Source organism: Astatotilapia calliptera, chromosome 3, assembly GCF_964374335.1.
Source record: "Astatotilapia calliptera chromosome 3, fAstCal68.1, whole genome shotgun sequence".
In the NCBI taxonomy this organism is placed as follows: Eukaryota; Metazoa; Chordata; class Actinopteri; order Cichliformes; family Cichlidae; genus Astatotilapia; species Astatotilapia calliptera.
In genome coordinates, this window is record NC_137424.1 from 66,395,231 (window position 1) to 66,418,097 (window position 22,867).

General features: G+C 39.7%; 2 protein-coding genes and 2 long non-coding RNA genes across 5 annotated transcripts in view; 2 read left to right on the forward strand and 2 right to left on the reverse strand.

The window, feature by feature from the left end:
- Window positions 1-22,867, forward strand: part of LOC145425605 (low affinity immunoglobulin gamma Fc region receptor II-like) — a 137,008-nt gene that overhangs the window by 25,394 nt on the left and 88,747 nt on the right. The gene's annotated exons all lie outside the window — the stretch shown is intronic.
- Window positions 910-11,560, reverse strand: LOC145425604 (Fc receptor-like protein 1). Of its 2 annotated transcripts, XM_080298797.1 has the most exons (8): window positions 11,499-11,560; window positions 11,099-11,134; window positions 10,743-11,000; window positions 10,418-10,663; window positions 10,140-10,331; window positions 9,225-9,323; window positions 3,629-3,708; window positions 910-1,500 (listed from the first exon to the last, which is right to left on the reverse strand). In XM_080298797.1, the coding sequence occupies exons 1-8, from the start codon at window positions 11,527-11,529 to the stop codon at window positions 1,462-1,464; spliced, it is 981 nt and encodes a 326-aa protein (XP_080154923.1). In that variant the 5' UTR covers window positions 11,530-11,560; the 3' UTR covers window positions 910-1,461. The 2 variants fall into 2 exon arrangements, with proteins under 2 accessions (XP_080154923.1, XP_080154922.1); XM_080298796.1 differs by lacking the exon at window positions 11,499-11,560 and having other exon boundaries at window positions 11,099-11,467.
- On the forward strand, window positions 13,616-18,640 carry LOC145425620 (uncharacterized). The gene is made up of 3 exons (XR_013906327.1): window positions 13,616-13,901; window positions 15,774-16,136; window positions 16,377-18,640. It is a non-coding gene; the product is annotated as an uncharacterized LOC145425620 (long non-coding RNA).
- On the reverse strand, window positions 19,867-21,565 carry LOC145425635 (uncharacterized). Its single transcript, XR_013906348.1, has 2 exons — window positions 20,749-21,565; window positions 19,867-20,510 (listed from the first exon to the last, which is right to left on the reverse strand). It is a non-coding gene; the product is annotated as an uncharacterized LOC145425635 (long non-coding RNA).

A 22,867-nucleotide genomic window follows, 5' to 3' on the forward strand; every position in this document is an offset into this window, starting at 1 on the left:
GCAAGAGTTGTAAGTTATAATGCCCACTGAGCCAATGAGGCCAAACTCAAGGAAGACCAACCAAAATTAATGAAATATTCAGTTGCAGAAAATTCCATAATTTGTCTTTTTTGGGGGGTTGGAATATGTTCAAAAGCTAGATTTCTGCATTCTGTCACACACACACACAGCTACATAAATGGCTCTAAGTGCATTCATGTGTTGAATAAACAAAGATTACATGTTAAGATTTTGTCAGTACCCTTATTTCATTGTGTTACATTTCACCCCAGGATATGTTACAACTAACCCAGACTATGGGGTTAATTGTAACATTTCACTCTTTGTGTTTGAGGCCATACCATGCAATGGGTAATTGTGCTGCAGAGAAAATAGCTGCACTATTTAATAGCCGAGACATGTAAACACTTAGCATTACATTTTGAATCCACTACCTTAAACGAGCTCCAAGCTACAGACAGAAATGTCAAAAATGTTACAACTATCCCCGGTCTCCCCTACTTTTTCTTTCTTTTTATATTCTACATGCTTCCTAGTCAATATTATAGTAAATGACTGCAAACAGTTTAACTTTTATGCTGATGCTCAGTTATATGTATCTATGAAGCCTTCTTAGTGTGAGTGCTAACCACCGGGCCATCATGCTGCTCTCTCCACTAGATGTCCCCATTTAAACTAAATTAATATTTTTACTTAATATAATAGAAATTCTAAAAGAACAAATGTGAGGATATAGGATGAATGCAAGATCTTCTAGTGGTGTTGCTGGTGTTTTTAGTCTGTAGTTCAATGCTTACTGTTTGTTTTCTCCACCAAAGTCAGGCATGTATCAGTTAGCTACAACCAAACTGGAACAAGACAATTTCCCATCACACACAATCATTAAAACTGACACAACAACACGAAAAATACAAACGAGAGCAAAGTTTTATTTACCAGATAGCTGCTGTGGGAACAAGAACAGGATCGAATAGAAATAAATAACATATGAATAAAATATACAGTAAGTAACAGTAAATTTACTGAATACATATAAACAACAATAGAGGAGCTTGAATAAAAGGCGTGTGGACTTTAAGTTTAAGTTTTTTTGAAGATGTTTCAGCTTCATCAAAAAAATTGAACATCCCAGGTACAGGCTTTTCCCTTAGGAGGTGGTCATTGACCCACTACTATGCGGACCTACAGTGACAGATTGCCTTCCCGGGATTCCTGAAACTCTCAATCTTGTAGTTTTAGAACTGAAGAATCCTCGTGAATGAGAGGTGAAACATCATAAAAAACAAAACTAAAAAATTAAATAAAGCAGTTGCGGTCTGTTTTCAAGCTCCTTAGGCTACTATGATATTCATAACTGAGAATTTACACAGACTTTTAAAAATTCCATTAAAAAAGAAGATTGTTTTTTGAGGTGATGGGGAGACCAGTAGGGAATGTCAGTGGTTGGACTGGTGGACTACTTCAGTGAAGCTTCGACAACGTCTGGCTCTGGTTTAAAGTCTGAACACAAACATGCACAATTCAAACAACAGGAAACATGATTGCAAGCTCAATCAAGACCTCCAATCTCCATTGATATGTCTGTGATACACACAGTGTAGATTCACACTTTATGGGAACCAGCTCAGCTACAAATCACTAAGCTATCATAATTTTCACTGTTTAACTATTTCTTGAGACGTCCACTAAATTCACAAATTTTAAACCTGGAACTACATTAAATTACATCAAAACATTTGTTCCTTTCTGCTTTTCTTTCTCTCTCTTCTCTCCACCCTGACATACAGGCAGACCAAGCAGCATCATTTGAGGTTTGAATGGAGCTTTGTTAACCTCTTAACATCTGTCTAGGGTTAAAACTCAGTTTTATTTCATGCACCTTTTTTCTTTCAAATAGTCCCTTATTTTATAAGGAGTGATTTGTCACTACACACAGTTCTCTGGACCAGCACTAGGGGTACACTAGCTAGCAGTAAGAGTGATTTTCCAATTCAAAATTTGTAGAGTCTTAGATTAAGACTACATTTGAAGATTATTATTTTAACTGTCATATATGCCAAAGACGATGGTTTGGAGTGAGGTGAATGTGGACCAAAATACAGACACACAGAGATGAAGTGGGTATAAACAAAAGGCGAAAATAAGGCAATAGGGCACTGAGATAAACAAAGAAAACCCTAATCTGGAAAAGCTAAACAAGAAACCTGAAACTACATCGGGAGTAATGGCGGAGGAAACACAGACAACCCAATGAGAAACAAAAGGAAACACACAATATATATATATACACAGAGGGTAATGAGGAAAATGGAAACAGGAGGGGAACACAGGTGAGACAAATCGTACATAACGAGATAGAAAGGAGAGCAAAATGTCAAAGTAAAACAGGAAATACATGAACATAGAAACCTGGAACGCTAGACATAACACATGGATCGCAAGGAAGGCACAGTGACAAAACCAAAGGACTAGAAAATAACTAAAGTACTAAGGAATAACTAAGGAAACTAGCAATACAAACACTAAATCACAGAACCTAAAATAATCAAGAGTCCAAGTAGTAGTAGTCTAACTTAATTTGTGCTGAACAAAAACATTTTGCCTTTAAATTCTGAGACTTCAAATGGGTGTAATATTGACTTGGTTGCATTTTTAACAAAGATTAAATTTGTGTTTTTTGAGCTCTGATATGTTTATCTGTTTATCTTCTGTATGTATCAATGTATTAGAAATTGGTACTGATTGGAAAATATTACATTTAGAAATCACCGATGTACTTTAAGGGCGTCTAACTATTATGAAAGTAATAGTTTTTTGCCGAATGAGTAGTGGAGTATGGAGTCAAATCAAATCAAATCAAATCAAATCACTTTTATTGTCACATCGCATGTGCAGGCACACTGGCACAGCACATGCGAGTGAAATTCTTGTGTGCGAGCCCCACAAGCAACAGAGATGTGCAAACACAACAACACAAACCAGCAAATACAAGAATGGCCAACCTGAAACTAATAAATATATGTACAATATAATAGTGTATGCATTTCTGGATGTGTATACTAAATATTATCCTGTGTGTGTGTGTGTGTGTGTGTGTGTGTGTGTGTGTGTGTGTGTGTGTGTGTGTGTATACATTTTACAAATTAAATAGTAAAAAAAAAAAATAATAATAATAATAATAATAATAAATAAAATATATAAAAATATACAGAGTTGAATATGTGCAAAACAAGTGGCATTTATATACAGTGTGGAGTGCATAGTGTTGCAGTATGAGTATGAGTATCTCCATAACATCATCAAGAATGAAATTAAAACGACTCCTAAAATTATATTATATAGGACATAAACTACACAGTTTCTATGTAATAAGAAAAAATATCATACGGAGTTGTGCCCTTAAGTATCATCTCAAAACTGGGGCTTGTTGTCTGGTATCTATCGCTTTGAGTCAATCATTGACTACATTCTGCTGCCCATATAGCTCTAAATAAACTGATGTCTTTCTAAAAGACAGCAGAGAAGTTTGATAAGGACTCAGGACATAGTTAGCTCAGCTTAGCATCATAAAACAGGTTGTGCGGCTAGCTTGGCTTTGTTCAAAGTTTAAAGTAAAGGGCAACTTTACCTCTTGTCCTGTAGTCTGATGATATCCACAAGTGATGTCTTCTATGCTCACTGCTGAGTAGACTGAAGCTGGATCACTCTCTGCTTAATAAAACACATAGAGATTACAGGGGTCTGTGCACAACATATAGTTAATCTGACACTGTGTTGAACATTTTCTTTTCAAAACAGTCCTGACCTGTCGAGTGATGGACTCCACTAGGCCCCTGAATGTGTGCTGGTTTATCTGGCACCAAGATGTTAACAACAGATTTTTTAAACCCCGTAACTTGCAAGGTGGGACTCAGCGTTTTGTGATTTACTTTTCAGTTTGTTGACCAACACCTGGGTTTTGTTGTTTTCTTTCTTTAAAAGATGATAGCAGCTTGTCCATCTCTTTTAGTTTATTTAGTAACAGGGACGTTATCAAAACCCTAACCATTGTGCCTCTCTGTCTGCCTTTTTTGGGGCGACTGTGGCTCAGGGGGTTGGGAAGCACATCTGTAACCGGAAGGTCGCTGGTTCGATTCCTGGCCTCTCTGTCCTGGTCGTTGTGTCCTTGGGCAAGACACTTTACTACTGCCTACTGGTGTTGGCGCGATATGGCAGCCTCGCTTCTGTGAGTCTGCCCCAGGGCAGCTGTGGCTACAACTGTAGCTGCCTCCACCAGTGTGTGAGAGTGACTGAATAGTGGCATTGTAAAGCGCTTTGGGTGCCTTGAAAAGTGCTATATCAATCCAATCCATTATTTTTATTATTATTTTCAACCTGGAGACCTTTTGTTGCTTTCCTTCATCCCCTGGACCCTTTAGGGGAACGTAGCACCAGCCCTTCTTCTTCCATTGGCACGTCTGAGGGTCATATGCCCATTGCACTGCCGGGTACAAAACAAACTGTGATGCTCTCTATATTTTGACACCTTTACACCAAAGGCAGCATTAGATTGTTTGGCACTTTGAGGTAGAGTAGCTTATGTTTTGGATTGGACAACAGAAGCCACACTTTGCTCCCTACATGCATCAGTGAGCCTTGACCACCCACGACCCTGTCACTGGTTCACTATTTTCCTTCCTTGGACCAGATGTGATACAGACCACTGCAGACCTTGAGCACCTGACAATAACTTTAGTTTTGTGAGATCCAGTCATTTAGCAATCACAATGTGGCCTTTGTACAACTCCCTCAAAGTTTTACACTTGGCCACTTTTTTCTGTTCTAACACATCAGCTTTGAGGAGAAAATGTTCACTTGCTCCTTAATATATCCCATCTAATAACTGTTTCCATGATGTGTCATAGTGAGTTATTTTACTCAACAGCTGTCATAATATTATCCTAGTGTATGTTAATACATATAAGGGTTTGACTGATTAGCGGGCTTGATTTATTAGCATTTAATGTTCAAACAAATGAATGACTACTTTAAAATACCTAGGGAAGGCAGATGAGGTTTGCATTTGGCTTATGGGCATGTAAAATACCCTGACCTAAGTGCATGCACCTCTCTGTGGTATACAGACTATTTACATAAATCTATTATTTGATCACTAAATACCAAAAAAGCTATTTTTGTTACCAGTGGCAGTCCCAGCCTGTTTGGTGCCCTGAGCGGACACTCCCTCCCCCCCCCCCCCCCCCCCCCCCCCCCCACACACACACACACACAGACAAAGCATATTAAGGACTGAACATTAACATAAAACTGTTGTACACAGGCACACATATGAAGAGAGGGAGAGTGTATGCATTGTATGCAAACAGCTACCAAACAGCCATCATAATTCGTCATACAATGACAACAGGACAAATCAACAATTGACAATGACTAATTAATATTAAAATCTGTAACATAATGTATTGTTTGGAGTTTAGTCTGTTACTGTTGCCATTTTTACCATTTCTTCTTGGAGCAACTGTAACTCACATAATTTCCTTAGGGATTAATAAAGTATTCTGATTCTGGTTGTTCCAGGATGACCTGCCATTATCCAATGACATCTGCTTACCTGTATCTTTTGCTCATTTCTCCTCCTCTTCTTTTCTCTTTTTTCTAAACTGAGGACCTGATGGCTTTGAACTTTTCTTGTCCATCTTCCATTGGTTTTAATTTTTCACTCCAGTATGAACACAAATCCCTTAACCCGAGGATCACCACAACATGATCTAACACACCTACACCTTAGTTCACAGATTCACTTTGTCTAGGGTGCATTTCTGGGATTTCACACAACCCAGGATTCAAATCATGAATACATAATGGGCTTGGATTTACAACATTATAAATGAAATGTGCTCTATTTGGAAGCAGCAGCCCCCCCCCCCCCCACCCCTCCCCTTTCGACAGGTTGTGTGTGAGACTTTAAATCATCAAACTGTAAATTTTAAATTGTTATTGATCCTTTACCCCGAGTCCTAAAGTGTATATTTATTTTCTTACTCTTCTTATATTTATTATTTGTTTACTTGCACTTAACTGGAGCCTCGTCTCTATATACTGGACTGTATGTAGCGGAGATGACAATAAAGTTTACTTTGACTTCAGCAGCGCACCGAGGGCTCTCGCGCTCACTTTTCGTATATAGAATTTCGAAAAAACATCGGTGCAAATTATAAGTCTGTATTATAATGTCTGATGTTTACGTGTTTGTTAGTTTGTTTTTATTTTGTTTTATTTTGCGAGCTGATTATTAGATGCTGCTCCAGCCGTTCAGGGAATCTCCCGCCGCCCCGCCCTCTCCTCCCTGTGCCGCAAGCAGCAGGCGCACCTCGCAAACGGAGGGCGCCCTTACTCGCGATCGGCGATAGAAAACCGATCGGTGCCTATGCCATTCCCAATATGCGCTGGCTGACGTCGGGGCAGCATGAGTACGAGCATTTTTTTTGTTGCCGATGCCCGTGATGCCGCCCCCGGCAACCGCCCATGTCACCCGTATCTAAAACCGCTACTGTTTGTTACCTTGTATTTACATATTCTAGCTGTCTGCTATAAAACTTCTGAAGTATTTCAACTCTACATGAACCACACAGTAACCAAAAATTCTGAAGCCCCTCTGACTTCCAAAAGGTCTCTGCACAGAGCACAAAGAAAACATGTTTCGAAACTAGGCCATACTGTGGTAAAAACTCTTATCAGTTTCAGAGTACAGTAAACTGGAGTCAACAACAGGAAATAGCTGCTGTGGTTACATGCCGATGTTTGAAAATGAGTCTGTATTAAAGAACAGGTTTGAGGGGCTGAGAACACACAGTGAAGAATGTTTGGTCTGTTCAGATTTTCTCTGTTCATCCAGCTAAAAACATGTGTTTGTACCAAAATCAGACAGCAGACACATGTGGGGCTAATTTTGATTCGCTTATCTGCATTTACACATATGTGAACTTGAATCCATAGGATTTAATATGATGTTTGGTCACCCTTTAAAGTTAAAACAGCTTTACATCCTCCAGGAAGGTTTCCAGCAGGGCTTAGGAGTGCTTTCATGGGAATTTTTACCATTCTTCAAGAAGTGCATTTCTGACATCAGGCACTGATGTTGGAAGCGAAGGCCTGGCTCACAGTCTCCGCTGTTATTTCCAAAGGTTGTTGAGGTCAGGACTCAGCACAGGCCAGTCAAGTTCTTCCACACCAATCTCACTCATCCATATCTATGTTTACCTTACTTTGTACATGTACAAATTGTCTCAGGATGATGAAGCATTGGGAGTTTCTTTCACTAGAACTAAAGGGGCAAGCCCAACTCCTAAAAAACAACCCCCCTCATAATCCCCCCTCTATCAAACTTTACACTTGGCACAATGCAGTCAGGGAAGTACTTTTCTCATAGCAACTGTCAAACCCACACTTGTGTGTGAAGTTAACAGACAGATGAGTGTGAGGCTCGGTTTGGCTCACTAGGCTTTCCAGATCACTACATGGTGCATGGCTGAGAGCAGCTGGCTTGGGTTCGAGCCTGACCCATGGCCCAAGTGATTTGGATGGGTGACTGAATCCTTTTGGCAATATAGTGCATGCAATGCAATATAGTGCACTACATTTTGTGGGAATTAGTTTCTATCATGGTTTCCCAAAATAATTCACTTGATAATCATAATTTTGAGGATTCACTTTCTTTAACCATCAAGCACAAAACCTCTCGTTGGAGACTACAGCTGCTGTACCACTTAGGTTATTTTCCCTTGCCATTGATGATGATATAACAATTGATGTCTACTATCCTCATCTCTGAGTAGACTTGTGCCTACAGAAATTGCAATATTTTTATTGTGCAGAAAGTGATCCAGCTCAACTGTATAACAGTAATTTATATTTTAACACTAATGGTTATTAAATATTGTTTTATGCAGCATAATGATAATGTTGTTTAATGGCTTTTATGGACAGTTTCAGATTTCTTTTATTAGTTTTTACCTCTGAGTTGACACTGCATCTCCCCCACCCCCGAAACCAAAAAGAGTCGAGAGTATATCCGTGAAAAAGATAATTGAACGACCACAAAGATGCCATCATATTTCCATGCAGGCTGACACACTTCTGCACAGAGTGCAAAGCAAAAACGTTCTACAACGAGGACAGGCCATGGTGAGAGTTTTTATCAGTTTAAAACTACAGTAAGCTGGAGTCAAAAACAGGAAGTAGCTGCTGTGGTTTTACATGCAGAACTTTGAAAATGAGTCATTGTATTAAAGGTCTTTTCCTCCTTACACACATCTCAAGACATCAACAAACTCATCAAGCTAAAAGCTTGTGTTGCGCAATCACACAAGTCAACGTCAAGTCTGGAATATACCAAAGTGATGCACTATCCCTACTGCTGTTCTGAATGGACCTCAACCCTCTGGACCAGCTCATCAATACGAGCAGATGAAAATGTAGCCTTGGGATTGGATCTCCTGTTCAGTACATAGATGACATCAAGCTTTATGTGGTGGTTGACAAGGAGCAGAAGACTGCAGTTGTGATAGATGTGGCAACCCCAGCAGACAGCAACATCAGGAAGAAGGAGCACAAGAAAATATAGAAATGAAAAATGGAAAGTACATCTTTAGGAAAGACTTGAGCATGTGTGGAAAGTCAAAATTGGTGTCAGTGATTAAACGATGTAATCCTCAAAATAGAAGTGTGGCTCAAACAGATTCAAAGTACAACACCAGAGAAGTCTCTCCAAACTCCCAACTGGTTGCAGCAGATGGCTGCTCCTCCCTGAGCCTGGTTCTGCTGGAGAGTTCTTGCTCTTGAAAGGGTTTTTCCCTTCACACTGCCACCAAGAGCTTGCTCAAAGAAGTTTGTTTAATTGTTGAGGTTTTCTCTGTATTATTGTGCAATGTTTACATTACAGTTTAAAGGGACTTGAGATGGCTGTTGTTGTGGTTTGGTGCTATAGAACTAAAACTGAACCAACTGAACGCCCAACAACCCTGAAGTGGATAAGTGGATGCAATATAGAAGAGTGTAGTCCTAGGAACAGAAGACTCAGTAGAATCACAATTAATGAAAGTTTACTAAGCAGTTAGTTAAATTAGGTGAGCAACAGTTCCTGCATTAATTAACTGCAAGACAAAGGTTCACAGCTCTGGCTCTAGAACTGAACCATGACAAAAAGGAAAGAAGACCAGGTGTACCTCTTATCTGCAAGTTTTTGCTCTTATCTTTGATGATGATTTGTCCATAACTGACATCTTCAGATCTCGTTCCCGAGTAGATTACAGCTGGGTCATTCTCTGCATATCAAAAGGCATACAGAGGACATCAGTGCAGGTAATATATCTGACCAAAGCTCCAATAGATTTCTATCCAGAATTCTTATTCTCTCATAATATGTCCAGCTCAACTCATTTTTAAGTACTTGCTTTCCAAACAACTACAGATTATACTGTATAGTTCTAAAATTCCTCACAATATTTCCCTAAATTGCCCCAAAATACCTAACCCACTAAGTGTATGTCTTTGGACTGTGGGAGGAAGCTGGACCGTCCAGGGAGAACCTGCAACTCCACACAGAAAGACCCCAGCCTAATGGTGGAATTAAACTCAAGACCTTCTTGATGTGAGGCAACAGTGCTAACCACCGTGCTTGGGTAATTGAAAAATCTAATTGCCCAAAGGTGTGAATCCGTGAGTGAATGTGAGCGCGCATGATTGTCTGTCCCTGTGTGTTAGCCCTGTGACAGACTGGTGGCCTGTCCAGGGTGTACCCCGCCTCTCGCCCTAAGACAGCTGGGATAGACTCCAGTGCCCCCCGCGACCCTGAAAGGGATAAGCGGAAGTGAGTGAATGAATGGATGGATGGATGGATGTCCCAAAATATTCCCATTTTATAAAAATTACATGACAGTTGACAGTTTGACACTTTATATAAGCTTTAATCGGTCTGAAACTACATCTCTGTAACTATTATCCGTAAAAATAACACAAACATAGAAATGACAACATCTGCACAAAATGTAAATACAAAAGTATATAATGACTGGTAGAAATTTTTAGATTATTCTGCAAAATAAAGGCATACATGCAAAATCCAGATGTTTGAGTCTCACCTTCAGGTTTCCAACGAACACATCGTATCACCAGCAGAACCAGAAACACCAGCAAAACCACAAAACAGACTAATCCAGCAAGTACCACTACAGCCAGAACAGGAGAGGAGCCATAAGCAGATGAGGATGTTGGGATCGATCCTGACGTAGGTGGAGGTGTGGATGTAGGTGGAGGTGTGGTGGTGTGTTTCTCTAAAATAAATCAAACACAGTCATTAAGTTGTCGTCACATAGTGAATGTTGAAACCTGCAGAAACACAGACAGGTGAGTGTGTCACCTGTGACAGTGATCCAGCTGGATGGAGACTCTCCATGACCGCTGATGTCACACTTGTACAGGCCTTCATCAGACCTGGAAACATGCTGGATGGTCATGTGACCTGTAGGCTGCTTCCTGATGAGGGAGCCATCTTTATAGAAAGCAGCTGGGAGGTTGGAGGGAGTGGTCTTTGTTTTACAGAGCAGAGTGACGTCATCTCCCTCCATCACAGGGAGGACAGGACTCTGCAGGATCACTGATCCACCTCAACACAGAGACAAACTACAGCATTTCATCCATTTACACACAGCTTCATCAACACTAACTCCACACACTCAGCTTACCAGTGACTGTCAGGTTAACCATGTTACTGATGGGACCCTCTCTGGACTCACACCAGTAAACTCCAGTGTCGAGTGGGATGATGAAGCTGATGTTACAGGAAGAACCCTCTGATTTTCCATCTCCACACTGAGTCCTCTGTCGTTTACTTGTGTTTCTCCTCAGAGTCCATCCAGCAGAGCTGTCGTCCTCCTCACAGCTCAGAGACACAAAGGCTCCTTTAAAGACCTGAGAGCTGCTGGGACTCACAGTCAGACGAGCTGTGAGGGTTACAATGAAAAAAAATAAATAAATAAAATAAAATAAAATCTTTTAATTGCTCAAACTGTTACAACTGTGACAGGAGAAGGTTACTGACCTTGGCTTGTTGTGCAGCTCAGCAGTGAGATCAGAACTAAAGAGAAATTGACACTCAGGTGGATTTGAAGTGAACATGAAGAACAACTCCACACAAACAGCTGAAAAACGCACAAACTCGCATTGATGCAACATGCTTCAATAAAGTTTGGCTCTATTGTGAGTATATACAAACTCATAAATACATACATAGATACTTTTAATTAACACAATAAAGTCACATGTCCACCGTCCAGCTGTGTTCATGTAATGAGTTGAATGATTTGAGATTTTCACTGCCTGCTGTTTTTACCTTGAATTCAGCCTGATTTGTTTTTCATGTCTTCTCCTCCATCATCAGTTATCAGGAGAGCAGACAGTCAAAGTACAAGAATTCAAACAAACACAGAGATTCTACTTACAGAGCAGACACAGCACAGATGTTTCCTTCATCGTCCTTCTCACTCATTTGAGCTTTTCTTTTTGTCAGCGATATATAGCAAAGCCCGCCCTCTTCATCTGATTGAGGGTTTGCCCTTTCTTTACAAATACACTGGTAGGTAGCTGCCATTTTTAACTATGTAGGGATGTAATTTATAAAATAGTTTCAGAAAATATGCATAAAAACACACAGCATCATAGCTTTTTTAGTAGCAGTTTGAATAGCAGCTTTCAGTTACACTGTAACCCAAGCAGTCCAGTATGATCAGTCCAGTATTAGAAAATTCCTTTCTGACTAAAGGGCTTAAAACTATGAGTTCATCAAAACTTCACAAAATTGGAATATGCAACATTCCAATGGAAGGATCGGAATATGGTGTAAACAACACCAAAGTATGAATCCATTCTTCTTAAGGCTGGTGGTGGTGTAATGGTGTGGGGACATTTTTACTGCCGCACTTTGAGCCACTTAGTACCACCTGAGGGTCATTTAAACACTGCAGCATATCTGAGTATTGTTAATGACCATGTCTATCCCTTCATGACTACAGTGTCCATCAGTGTAGTCAGCCATCTTCTGTGAGCCATTTCCAGCAAGATGATACACCATGCCTTAAAGCTCAAATCATCTGAAATTAGATGACTGGACCAGATATCAGTCCAACAGACCAGTATGTGGTGGAGCAGGTGAGCCCCCTTATGGACAAATCTACAGAGACTATGTGACGTGTATACCTAATAAAGTGGCCGGTAAGTGTAAATGGATAGAGGCATCAGTCACTGCATGATAACAGCCAGCAGGTGGTAGCAGTGGAGCATTCGTTTTAGCAGTGCCTGACAGTTTTAATGTGACCTTTGACCTTAAATGCTACAGGAGATCAACCAGACATTTCCACCTGAGACCTAAGCTTTTGAGACCTCATCTCCTCCATCGTCCTGTCTGTGACACAGAATTCAGTCTCACTGTTCCATGCTGAAATATCCTCCAGTTCCTAAAATGTATCTGGAGGATGGATGAAAGGGGAGGCTGTGGGAAGAGCTGATGGAGGATGCACAGGTTAAAGCAGGTGTGGCCACAGCTGGAATATAGAGACCATGGAGGTAGGAGGACTCCTTTAACAGCTTGTCCTCTTTTTAAAATTATTTCAGTTCTCTAAGATGATCAGAGTTTCTGCCCCTCACTTTTTCTGTGTGATTGAAGAAAAAAAAAGAGATGTGATATCTGTCACACGACTCCAAGTTGCAAATTTAATCAAAAGTGTCTCTAAATAAAAACATGTTTTATTTGATAATAATATGATGTGTGCAGTTAATAAAAGGACAGGTAATGTTTGTCGCGCTGTTGCACACACAGCAGGCTCGTTTGTTTCAACTCGCCAGTTGCCACAAGACAGCTTACCAACGTGTCCATAATAAGCTAATACTCCTAACCAGTAAGTACACTTACTTACTGGTTTTGTCGCATCAGTCTGCGTCTCTGAGTTAACTTGTGTTTCTCCTACAGCCCCAGACCGCAAAAAATGCGCGTGCTCTTTGTGAGCTCGTTCCCGGATCGTAACCAGCGCGTTCTGCCGTCAAGGGCGATCATTGGTTAATGGCGATCATGTGACTGATGCAAGCCAGATCCTTTTATTTAGTAAAAATGTGATTAATTGTTAAATGGTATTGTTGAGGGGCACAGACAGGACTCGCACACATACATTTTTAAAAAAATAAAAAATTAAAACAAAGTTGCCTCAACAGAAGGGCACTTTGGGCACCATCAGGAAAGGGTCGGGTGCTCAAGCCCCCCCCCCCCCCCCCCCCCCCCGCACGTGCCTGCAGACAATCCAGATATAACTCAAGCAAAAGTTGCTCAGTCTCTGCGCATTACCGAGATATGACATTTCAGCTCTATTGTCGGAGGTATAATAATAACAATAATAATATTAACGATGCAATATGACTGACCCACCATGATTCCTTTTCTTAAAACAAAAATGTTTTACCGCCTGTTCTGGCTTATATGACGTGCTAATACCCCCCTCCAAGAAACGTGTTTAATAACTTTGTTATGACTGGTCAGTGGTATGTTGTTTGTGTGCATCTCTTTCTCGGAGATGAAAGCGTGCGTCAGAGTGCGTCAGGGATCGCAGCAATCAAGCTGTAAGGGTAAAGATAGGCATCTGTGACTTTTAGTTCAACCCAAACAAAAATGATAAAAGCTTAGAATTTAGATGATCGTGTAAGGTTTCACAGATCAAACTCTTTGGAAATGCACTGTCGGACATTAAGAGCAGTAGTTGTGGAACAGCCCAAATACTCGGTGCGGTGAATGTCTGCTGGAGGATCAGCGCCACTTTGGCGCAATTTACTGTTTGTCTTCTTCCTGCTGGTCTCTTCAGGTGAGGTTTATCTGATTAATTAAAACAAGCAGTTTTTCGCTCTGTGAAATAGAGGAGGAGAGCATAACCTCTCGACTAGGTTTGAATGTTTAAATAAAAGAGCATGCTGACGTTTAACTGACGTGGTTAAAATTCGGCTGAACTTCGTAGTCTTACACATTGGTGCTCTTGGAGCTCATGAAGCAAGTTTAAACCTTTTCTTCACACACGCGCACACATCCGCTGTTTTTTTTAAGAGTTTTATTCGTAAAATCACCCGCTGTGCTTCAGTTCCTGATGGTTACGTTACCGTATCCACCAAGGACGGCCACAGCAAGAAAATTTTTTGTTATTATTATTATTATTATTATTATTATTATTATTATTATTATTATTATTATTATTATTATTATTATTAATTTTGAGGAAAAAAATAGTCACCGTGTTAAAGTATATGGACATTGAAGAAAAAGTGCAGAAAGTTGCATCTGGTCAGAAGAAAGAAAAACACAAACGTGAAGGAGTTTGTAGGATTTCTCTTCAGATTTATTCTTCGGTTTCAAATTCAAATTCAAATTCAAATTTATTTGTCACGTACACAGTCATACACAGTACGATATGTAGTGAAATGCTTGGACAACTGCTCGTGACCTAAAGAAAACAAAAAAGGAAAAGGCTATGAATAAGAAAGGAAATAAATATGAAAAATTAAAAAGGGTAAATTTAACTAGGAAGGAATAAAATATAAATTAAGGTTAAAAATGAAATAACTGTACAACACAAATTAGAATGAAGGGTAAATTTAACTGGGAAGAATAAGATAAAGATAAATATATAAATTAAAGTTGAAAATAAAATAACTGTACAACAAAATACACAATACACAATATAGAACTATATAAGAATGTATGAAGAAATCTAAATATAAATAAATATATACACAATAACAGCAGCTGTACAAGTATTAACCGGAAATGAAGAATATAGTGACCAGTGTTGTGCAAAACCAAAGTCCAGAATGTCCAGTGTGTGTGTAAGAACCATATGTGTGGGTCAGTACTGTGTGGTGGTGTGATTGAGAGACCGTATCGCCTGCGGGAAGAAGCTCCTCCTCAGTCTCTCTGTGTTGGTCTTCAGGGAGCGGAATCGCTTTCCTGACCTCAACAGAGAGAACAGTCTGTTGTTGGGATGGCTGAGGTCCTTCACGATCTTCCTGGCCTTGGTCCAGCACCGCCTGCTGTAGATTGAGTGCAGGTCAGGGAGCTCGGAGCGGATGGTTTTCTTCTGCTCTTTTTCATGTGTTTGTATAAATTAGACTGTTGCCACAGTTTCTCTCCTACAAACTCTGTAGTATTGTCAGTATTTTCATTCACAGTTATCACGGACATCTCATAGTTCTCTCTGTCACCACCTCAGTGGGTGGAGTTTGTCTGCGCAGTCAAAACACAAAACACAGCAGAGCAAGGTAGCAGGACCAAAGTGGTCACACGGGTTGTGAGCGGAGTGCTGTTTGCACAGACATGTCTATTTTGTGATGTAACAAGAAACATTAACCTTGATAATCAGTCCTGTCACACTGGTACTGATCATATACCAGTATCAGTGCTGTTATCTTACCAACATTTTTACAGCAAAGCTTTTGTTCCTCATTTACTTCTTTCTCATGGTTACAGAAAGGGCAGCAAAATATGTTTGCTCACAAAAATGATGAAATAAAAACACAGTTAACTTTTTGCGCATCATTTGTTAGAAAAGTCATTCTTACATATCCACCGAATTTAAATTCCTCATGTTGCAGTTCAGCAGAGCTTAGTAGTCACACTGATGGAATGCTGTACAGGTGAACAGTTGTACTTTCGTCCCTTTAACCTCTCTGCTCTGTGTTGTTTCCAGTTTCAGACCAAAAACACATCACAGCTGAGTCTGGACACAGCGTGACACTGCCATGTCGAGCTCCAAATGACGACATAACCATCACAGCTGTAGAGTGGACTAGAACTGATCTGAAGAACGAATATGTTTTTTTTTACCGCAACAAGGGTTTTGATCCTGCCAACCAGCATCCATCTTTTAAGAATCGGGTGGATCTGCAGGACAGACAGATGAAGGATGGAGACGTGTCTTTGATTCTGAAGGATGTGACAACTGCTGATAGTGGAACATACGAGTGTCGAGTTGCCCAGAGAAAAACAAACGAAGAAATAGCAACTTTGAACCTCATCAGCAGCATAAACCTGAGTGTTGTTGATCCTCCAGGTGAGTGAGTAGAGTTGAGTGTGTGTGTGTGATCAGCGGTGAAGCTGCTTCCTGGTTGTTGATGTTTGTTTCTAAAGATGTTGTTGATGAGACTTTGTAGAAAGCAGCTGGTCTGAGTGATGTGATCAGAGTGCAGTAGATAATGTCTGACAGCAGTTTGAAGAGGAAATGGATTCTGTTCTGTTCTTCACTCATCACCTACCTGACAGCTGACACCTCACACCTGTTTCTCACCTGCAGGTCAGCCAGGAGGAGACACAGAGGATGGATCTGCTGGGCTGATTGTTGGTCTGTCAGTTTTGGGGGTGATTTTAGCTTCTGCAGCTCTTATATCTGTTTATGTTTATTATAACAAAAATCAAAATGAAAGCTTCATATCTATGTTCAAGCATTTGAAACAATGTAAGGGAAGGTGAGATGTCTTTAAGCATCAGGAAAGGCAGATGATGTGACACAGACAGAAAGAAAGATGCTAAACACCAGCAGATACACATCAGCTGTAGATAATCAAACACATCCTGAATTTGGTGTCCAGCATCTTTGTGAAAAATCTCTTTAATTATTTGGTGAAAAAGGGAACATATACATAAAAACTGTTTTTATGTTTGCACATTAAGGGGACATGTTACTTTTCATTAAACACATTTAAGCTATAACAGTACAGTTACAGCTGCTGTTTTTGTCTTTGTGTTTGTAGGAGGTTTAGATTCATGTGTGTACCAAATGAAATTAGTTGGTTTCAGGAACACATTTTATTTCAGTACTGTGGAAATTATATTACTGTAAACATATTGTTATATCTTATATATATCTGGACAGATGACAAGTTTCTTTTTCTCTAACAAAATCTTGTTGGGAATCTTAAATCTTGCTTTACGTGGAGATATCATCTGAATTTCAGGAGCGGGACCTCATTCATGCCCCTTCCAGCCGTCATTCACTTCTTGCTAGTACATGGGGATCTGCCTGACCCGGGAGTCGCTTCCAGTCCCCTTCGAGGCCTTCCCCAAACCGCAGCACCAGTTCATAGTTTCATAGATGTGGTCCCAGCTAGTGAATTTTTACTATATGACAATGGATTGATTGTGTGACTATTTGTATGTTGCGGCTTGATTCAGCGTTGCATGCTAGGTTTAAAAAGACAAAGACACCATTGAATTCTTTATGATTTGGTGGGTTGGCCATCACTGACCACTCACAGAAAACAGATTTGGGGTATTTTTCTCAATAAAGTGACACCAGGTAAACTTCCAGTTCACCTTTGTACCCTTCTGCGCACTACTGCCAATAGTTAAAGTTAATCAGCCACTCTGAATGAGGGACCCACAGTAAATCTGGCAAAAACAGCATTTTCTTACTATGTATGTTGGATATGGAATCAGTTACAGAGAGACTCTGATTTATGGAGACTTTACGTGCAGCACAAGTAATGCAGTAAAGAAGATCTGTGGGTGGTGTACTTGGGGTCACATGTTTTTGTATATTATGCTGTAAACCTGTTATATTTTATTGCTGTTATATTTTTTGTTGTATTTGTTGCATTTCCTTTCTTTATGACTTTTATTAACTTTGTGTGGGTTCTGCTTTGATCAGGTAATCTTGATCTCAGTGGTACTTTCTGGTCAATGACAATAATGATGTGAGTACTCATCTATGAGGATGCTGTTGTGTCCATGTCTTCTAATGTGCTGAAACATTTGGCAATTCATTCTGTACCAGTGTGTACTTCGTGTATGACGAGATATCTGCACTTGATCAGCAGCGTGTGTGTTCTACACAGCTGCATGTATCAGCAGCAGGGAAAGTTTTGAAATTAAGAAAATTTCCACTCCTCCCTGATGTGTTTAAAACATAATGTCCATCAAATGATTTAAAACTGTTTTGAATGCATTTTTTAGTGATGGGGAGAAATAAGCAGGGTTCAATAGCTCCATAATGTTTGTGTAAGACATGAAGGATCACTAGTTCAATACTGGGATGAGACACAAGTCCCTGGAAGGGTTGCATCAAGAAGGGAATCGGGTATAAGATTTGTGCCGAATTAAATGTTGTGACTTCTTGTAAATAAGTAAGCAGCTAAAAATAAAGTCACAATAAGCCGGGGGTTTCTGTTTGCGCTTGTAAAAGCTATTTTTATCACAAATATTCTGATCAGGTAAACAAGTTGATTCAGGTATGTAGTGTGAACACCCTCTTTCATGAGAAACAGATGCAAACAATAACAGTTCAAACAGCTTTCCGAACATGTCGAGACAAGTTTCTGAAGGAGGAATGTTCGCTGTGTGTAGATCAACAAGAAGGTGGTTATAGATCACGTGACAGTAAGTCACACGAAAAGTTACGTTTTCCCACATGAGTCATCACTTCTAAGTAATCTAACAATGAGCAAATTTCCAAATATTTGACTTTTATTTAATTTTTTTGTCATTGGTTGTTATTTATTTACATTTTTGTGCATGTTGTAAAACACTGCTTAAAATAAAAAAAATGTTTTAATGATTAAACATGTTTCTGATAAAATTCTGTCGTCATTTATATAGTGTTTAGATGAATCTCGAGGCTGTATTAACCCTGGAGGCTGAGTGTTTCTGGGCTGAGAAGATCACCTGTAACCATAACTGTACAGAAGCTTTACTAAAAGATCAGTTATTAGCATAAATATGTGTTAACAGCATGGTCCTAAAATTCACTCAGAATACTCGTATCACTCTCACACACACACACACACAAACATATAAATGGCTTTAAATTCAAATTTGAATAAAATTTGAATTTAAAGCCAGCATGCTAAATAATTCGTCAAATAGAGAGTGAGGATAGAGCGAGCTCAAACTTTCTTTTTATTTTTTTGTCTGCTTATTTAGTTGTTTCTTGTTTTTTTGCCCTTTATCCCCGTCCCTCTTCTCCGCTGTCTTTCCCCCTCGCTTCCTTTCTCCCTTTTCTTTTCCTCATTCAAGTCTGTCCCGTATCTAGCAAGTTAAAATAAAAAACAAATTAAAAAAACAATAAAAGGTGAATCAAATAGACCATTACGGCAAGGCTTTAAATCATTAAAAATACCAACCATGTGATCTATTTTTCTACATCACATGATTAACAAAAGAAAAACACTTTATCTCATGACTCTAGCTTCCTTAAATGTGCACGTTTACTTGCTTCTTCCTGGTTGATGTCACCAGGTTTCATCTTTTCTTTCTCTCTGCTTCAGTTTCTGTCTCTCCTCTCGTCTATCTGTGATCACTTGCTGTTGTTTGTTCCCTTGGATTCCCGCCCATGGCTTTATGCACCTGAGGAAATCCCCGACCGGTCATTGATGATCTCATCAGCATTGAAGAAATTCACCTCGTGTTTCCCTGTGTACAGATGTTCACCGAGTCACCTCCCTGGAGTGTTTTGAGCCTACCTGAGCTGAATAGAGTTGCCTGTTCCCTTTTCCTCTTCCACTTTGTACGTAGCACGTTTTTGGTGACCACTATAAATAAACACACTGAACTCTGATTCCTCTGAGTCCTGCTCTCGAGTCAACTGCAGTGTTTGTGACAGTTTTTCTCTTTACTTTTTTTCCAATGAGGTAAAATGAGACTCAAAATGACTTAAAAGATAACAGTGCAATTGTGATAAATCTAGAAGACTAGTGGAGCTTTGGTGAAGGAAACTCTCTGTTTGGTTTTGCTTTCTTTTTCTGTGCTGACAGTGACTGAACACAGGAAAATAAATTGTTTACAGTGAGGTCAGTTGAATTCAATTTTATTTATAGAGGACCAAAACATGATAACAATCACCTCAAGACCCTACAATAATACAGAGAAAACCCCAACAAACAGACGCCCCACTGTGAGCAAGCATTCAGTGACAGTGGGAAGGAAGATTTCTCTTTAACAGGAAGAAAGCTTAAACGCATTTTAAGCCTACCATACAGCAGCATTATGACAGAGATACGAAGCTGCCACCATGAGGACAAACTGGAACACTAGCATAACTTAAAAATGTCACTTATTACAGACCTCCACACACTTTCTGAACCTTCTTGAGAAAAGAAAAGCTTTGAATCATTTTGACTACAGAACATTGTTAAAGATTAAGCAGCATCTTCAAACAAAACACATGAACACACACTGAAGTTCACAGAGCCACTGACAAACAGAACAAAACAGGAGGTTTGACAGAGATGAAAGAGATTTTACATGTTTGAAGTCTGCAGCTCATTCTCTACTGTGTGTCCAGACTGGTATGGCCCTGTTTGTCTTTTGTAGATCAAAAACCCAACAACAACAACAGCAGCAACAAGGAGCACAACTGACACTGGCAGACCAACTATCAGTCCAACAGATCCATCCTCCTTCCCTCCATCCTCTGTGTGTCCTCCTGTCTGACCTGCAGGTGAGAAACAGGTGTGAGGTGTCAGCTGTCAGGTAGGTGATGAGTGAAGAACAGAACAGAATCCATTTCCTCTTCAAACTGCTGTCAGACATTATCTACTGCACTCTGATCACATCACTCAGACCAGCTGCTTTCTACAAAGTCCCATCAACAACATCTTTAGAAACAAACATCAACAACCAGGAAGCAGCTTCACCTCTGATCACACACACACTCAACTCTACTCACTCACCTGGAGGATCAACAACACTCAAGTTTACTGTGCTCAAGAGCTTCACATCATTGTTGTATCCAGCATGACATTCATATGTTCCCGCGTCATTCATGGTGATGTTTTTGAGAATCACTGAAAGATTTCCTGTCTTCTTCCACTCCGGATCTTTCAGTGTCACTCGACCTTTAAGAAATGCTGGTAGTCATCATGAATGTGGTCATGTCTAAGGTAAAATACATGGTGCAACTGCAGGCCGGGCTTTTTCCACTTTAACATTATGATGGCTGCAGAGTGGCATCTTCTCCAAGTGTGACTGATACTTTTCTTTGATCTGAAAAAAAAAGAAAAGAAACGACTACAGTTTTCAATAATCACACAGCTAAATCAGTAAAGTTGATATATCACAGAGCACAGACACTGACAGAAAACAAAAGGTCTGTGTGAATTCAAAAAGGTTAGCTATTTAAATCCAGGCAATTTCAAACATCCAGGGTATCAAATCATTAACTTCAAAGTGAATGAAGTAAATGAAGCCAGATGAATCCTGACTTTATAGACTTTTTTTAAAGTCTGTAACCAAGGATGATGCATTTTGTAGGTGGAGCTGAACGGGTTAAAAAACCTTCATATACCTTGTGGAAAAACCAAGCATCGACAAACATACCTCTGTGTGTACTTCACAGGACTTTTATATATTTCCTGTATGAGTGTTGATTGATTTTTTTTTTATATAGCAGTCTGATGTACTCACTACCTGTTGCTTGAGGTGATGTTATAACCTGCAGCAGTCAAAGACATGGTCTGTGACAAACATGTCAAAATATAAACCGACTCTCTGCAGTGAATTGTGCAATATGTATGCCAGCTCCTGATTCATTCATTTCTACGCCTCCACTAACTCCCCAATGATCCACTAGATGGCATAAATGTGAACCTAACTATAACTGTTAACAGGTCACACACGACCACAGGCCTGTACTACAAAGCAGGATTTTGTCTCATGCAGGGTGAATCCTTGGTTTTCTTAACTATGAAGACAGGGTGACTGGGGTAAATCACCATGGTAACTTATTTACTTGATTAACTCAATTGTATTTTTTAAATAGCATCTGGTGTCCTTGTGTTATGAGCTTCAGTAAGCTAGATTCTTAGACACAATTTCCTGTTTGTTTGTTTGTTTGTTTGTTTGTTTGTTTGTTTGTTTGTTTGTTTGTTTGTTTGTTTGTTTGTTTGTGTTTAATTTCATTGTATTGCTCTATAATTGTAGTGGGGTGTGGTTAGTTGCTCTGCTGCAGGGGACGGGTGGAGCACTAATCATGCCTGAGTAGCCACCGAAAGCATAGAGAAGCAGGAGCAGCAGTAGGAAGGCACTGCTAAGAGATGAGGAGCTGAAAAGCTGCTCCTGAAAAGCACAAACTTGTTGAAAAAGCACACTGAAAGTAAAGAGTTTGCAATCACACTGCAGCGTGTGGGTCATTTATATATAAAACTAAAATAGTTTTATGGTATTTTAATATTAAACTAATAGAATACTATTATACTTTATTATAACTCTGACTCTCCTATGTCTTAATGATAAAGTTTTGATATTGATAAGTGCTACACTGCTTTTCCTCTCACACCACAGGCTTATCCACAGCAGTTGTGTTACTTGTATTTTGTATTTGTAACCTCTTCATGTTTTCCTATATTATTATTTACTCTGCCTTGGTAAAATCAGTCACTAGGCTGCTGGTACATTAGTTGGCCAGAGATTTCCAAATTCATTCCTTACGTGAATGAGTAAACCCTGGGTTAACTTAGAGAGCTGATAATCAGCTTTGTGTGATCATTTATCCCGATCACCACTGTTAGGGTAAGAGAATCCAGATAAGGCAAAGATGCCCTGGGTGTGCTGAACTTTCTTTCCAATTCAAGTGTATAATCGCAGCTACAGTGGCTCCTATAAGACATGTTTTAGGCAACTAAGAACAGAAGTAATCTGGACTGCAGCATATGTTGCTCTAAAAGCTTTATAAACCTTTCAGCATTCATAGTTCCTTCTAAAACATGCAAGCTGCCCTTACTGCGCTTACGCACCTTCATACCATAAGAGATGCTGGCTTTTAAACTAAGCGCTGATAACACACTGGAAAGT

What these genes read in the sequence shown, in the direction of transcription:
- LOC145425604 (XM_080298796.1), bottom strand. Translation starts at nt 11,288, where the DNA reads ATGTATGTATTTATGAGTTTGTATATACTCACAATAGAGCCAAACTTT. An exon ending in GGTTAACCTGACAGTCACTG is followed by an intron (nt 10,664 to 10,742) that starts GTAAGCTGAGTG and finishes CTCTGTGTTGAG; the next exon opens with GTGGATCAGTGATCCTGCAG. An exon ending in TGTTCGTTGGAAACCTGAAG is followed by an intron (nt 9,324 to 10,139) that starts GTGAGACTCAAA and finishes TTTGATATGCAG; the next exon opens with AGAATGACCCAGCTGTAATC.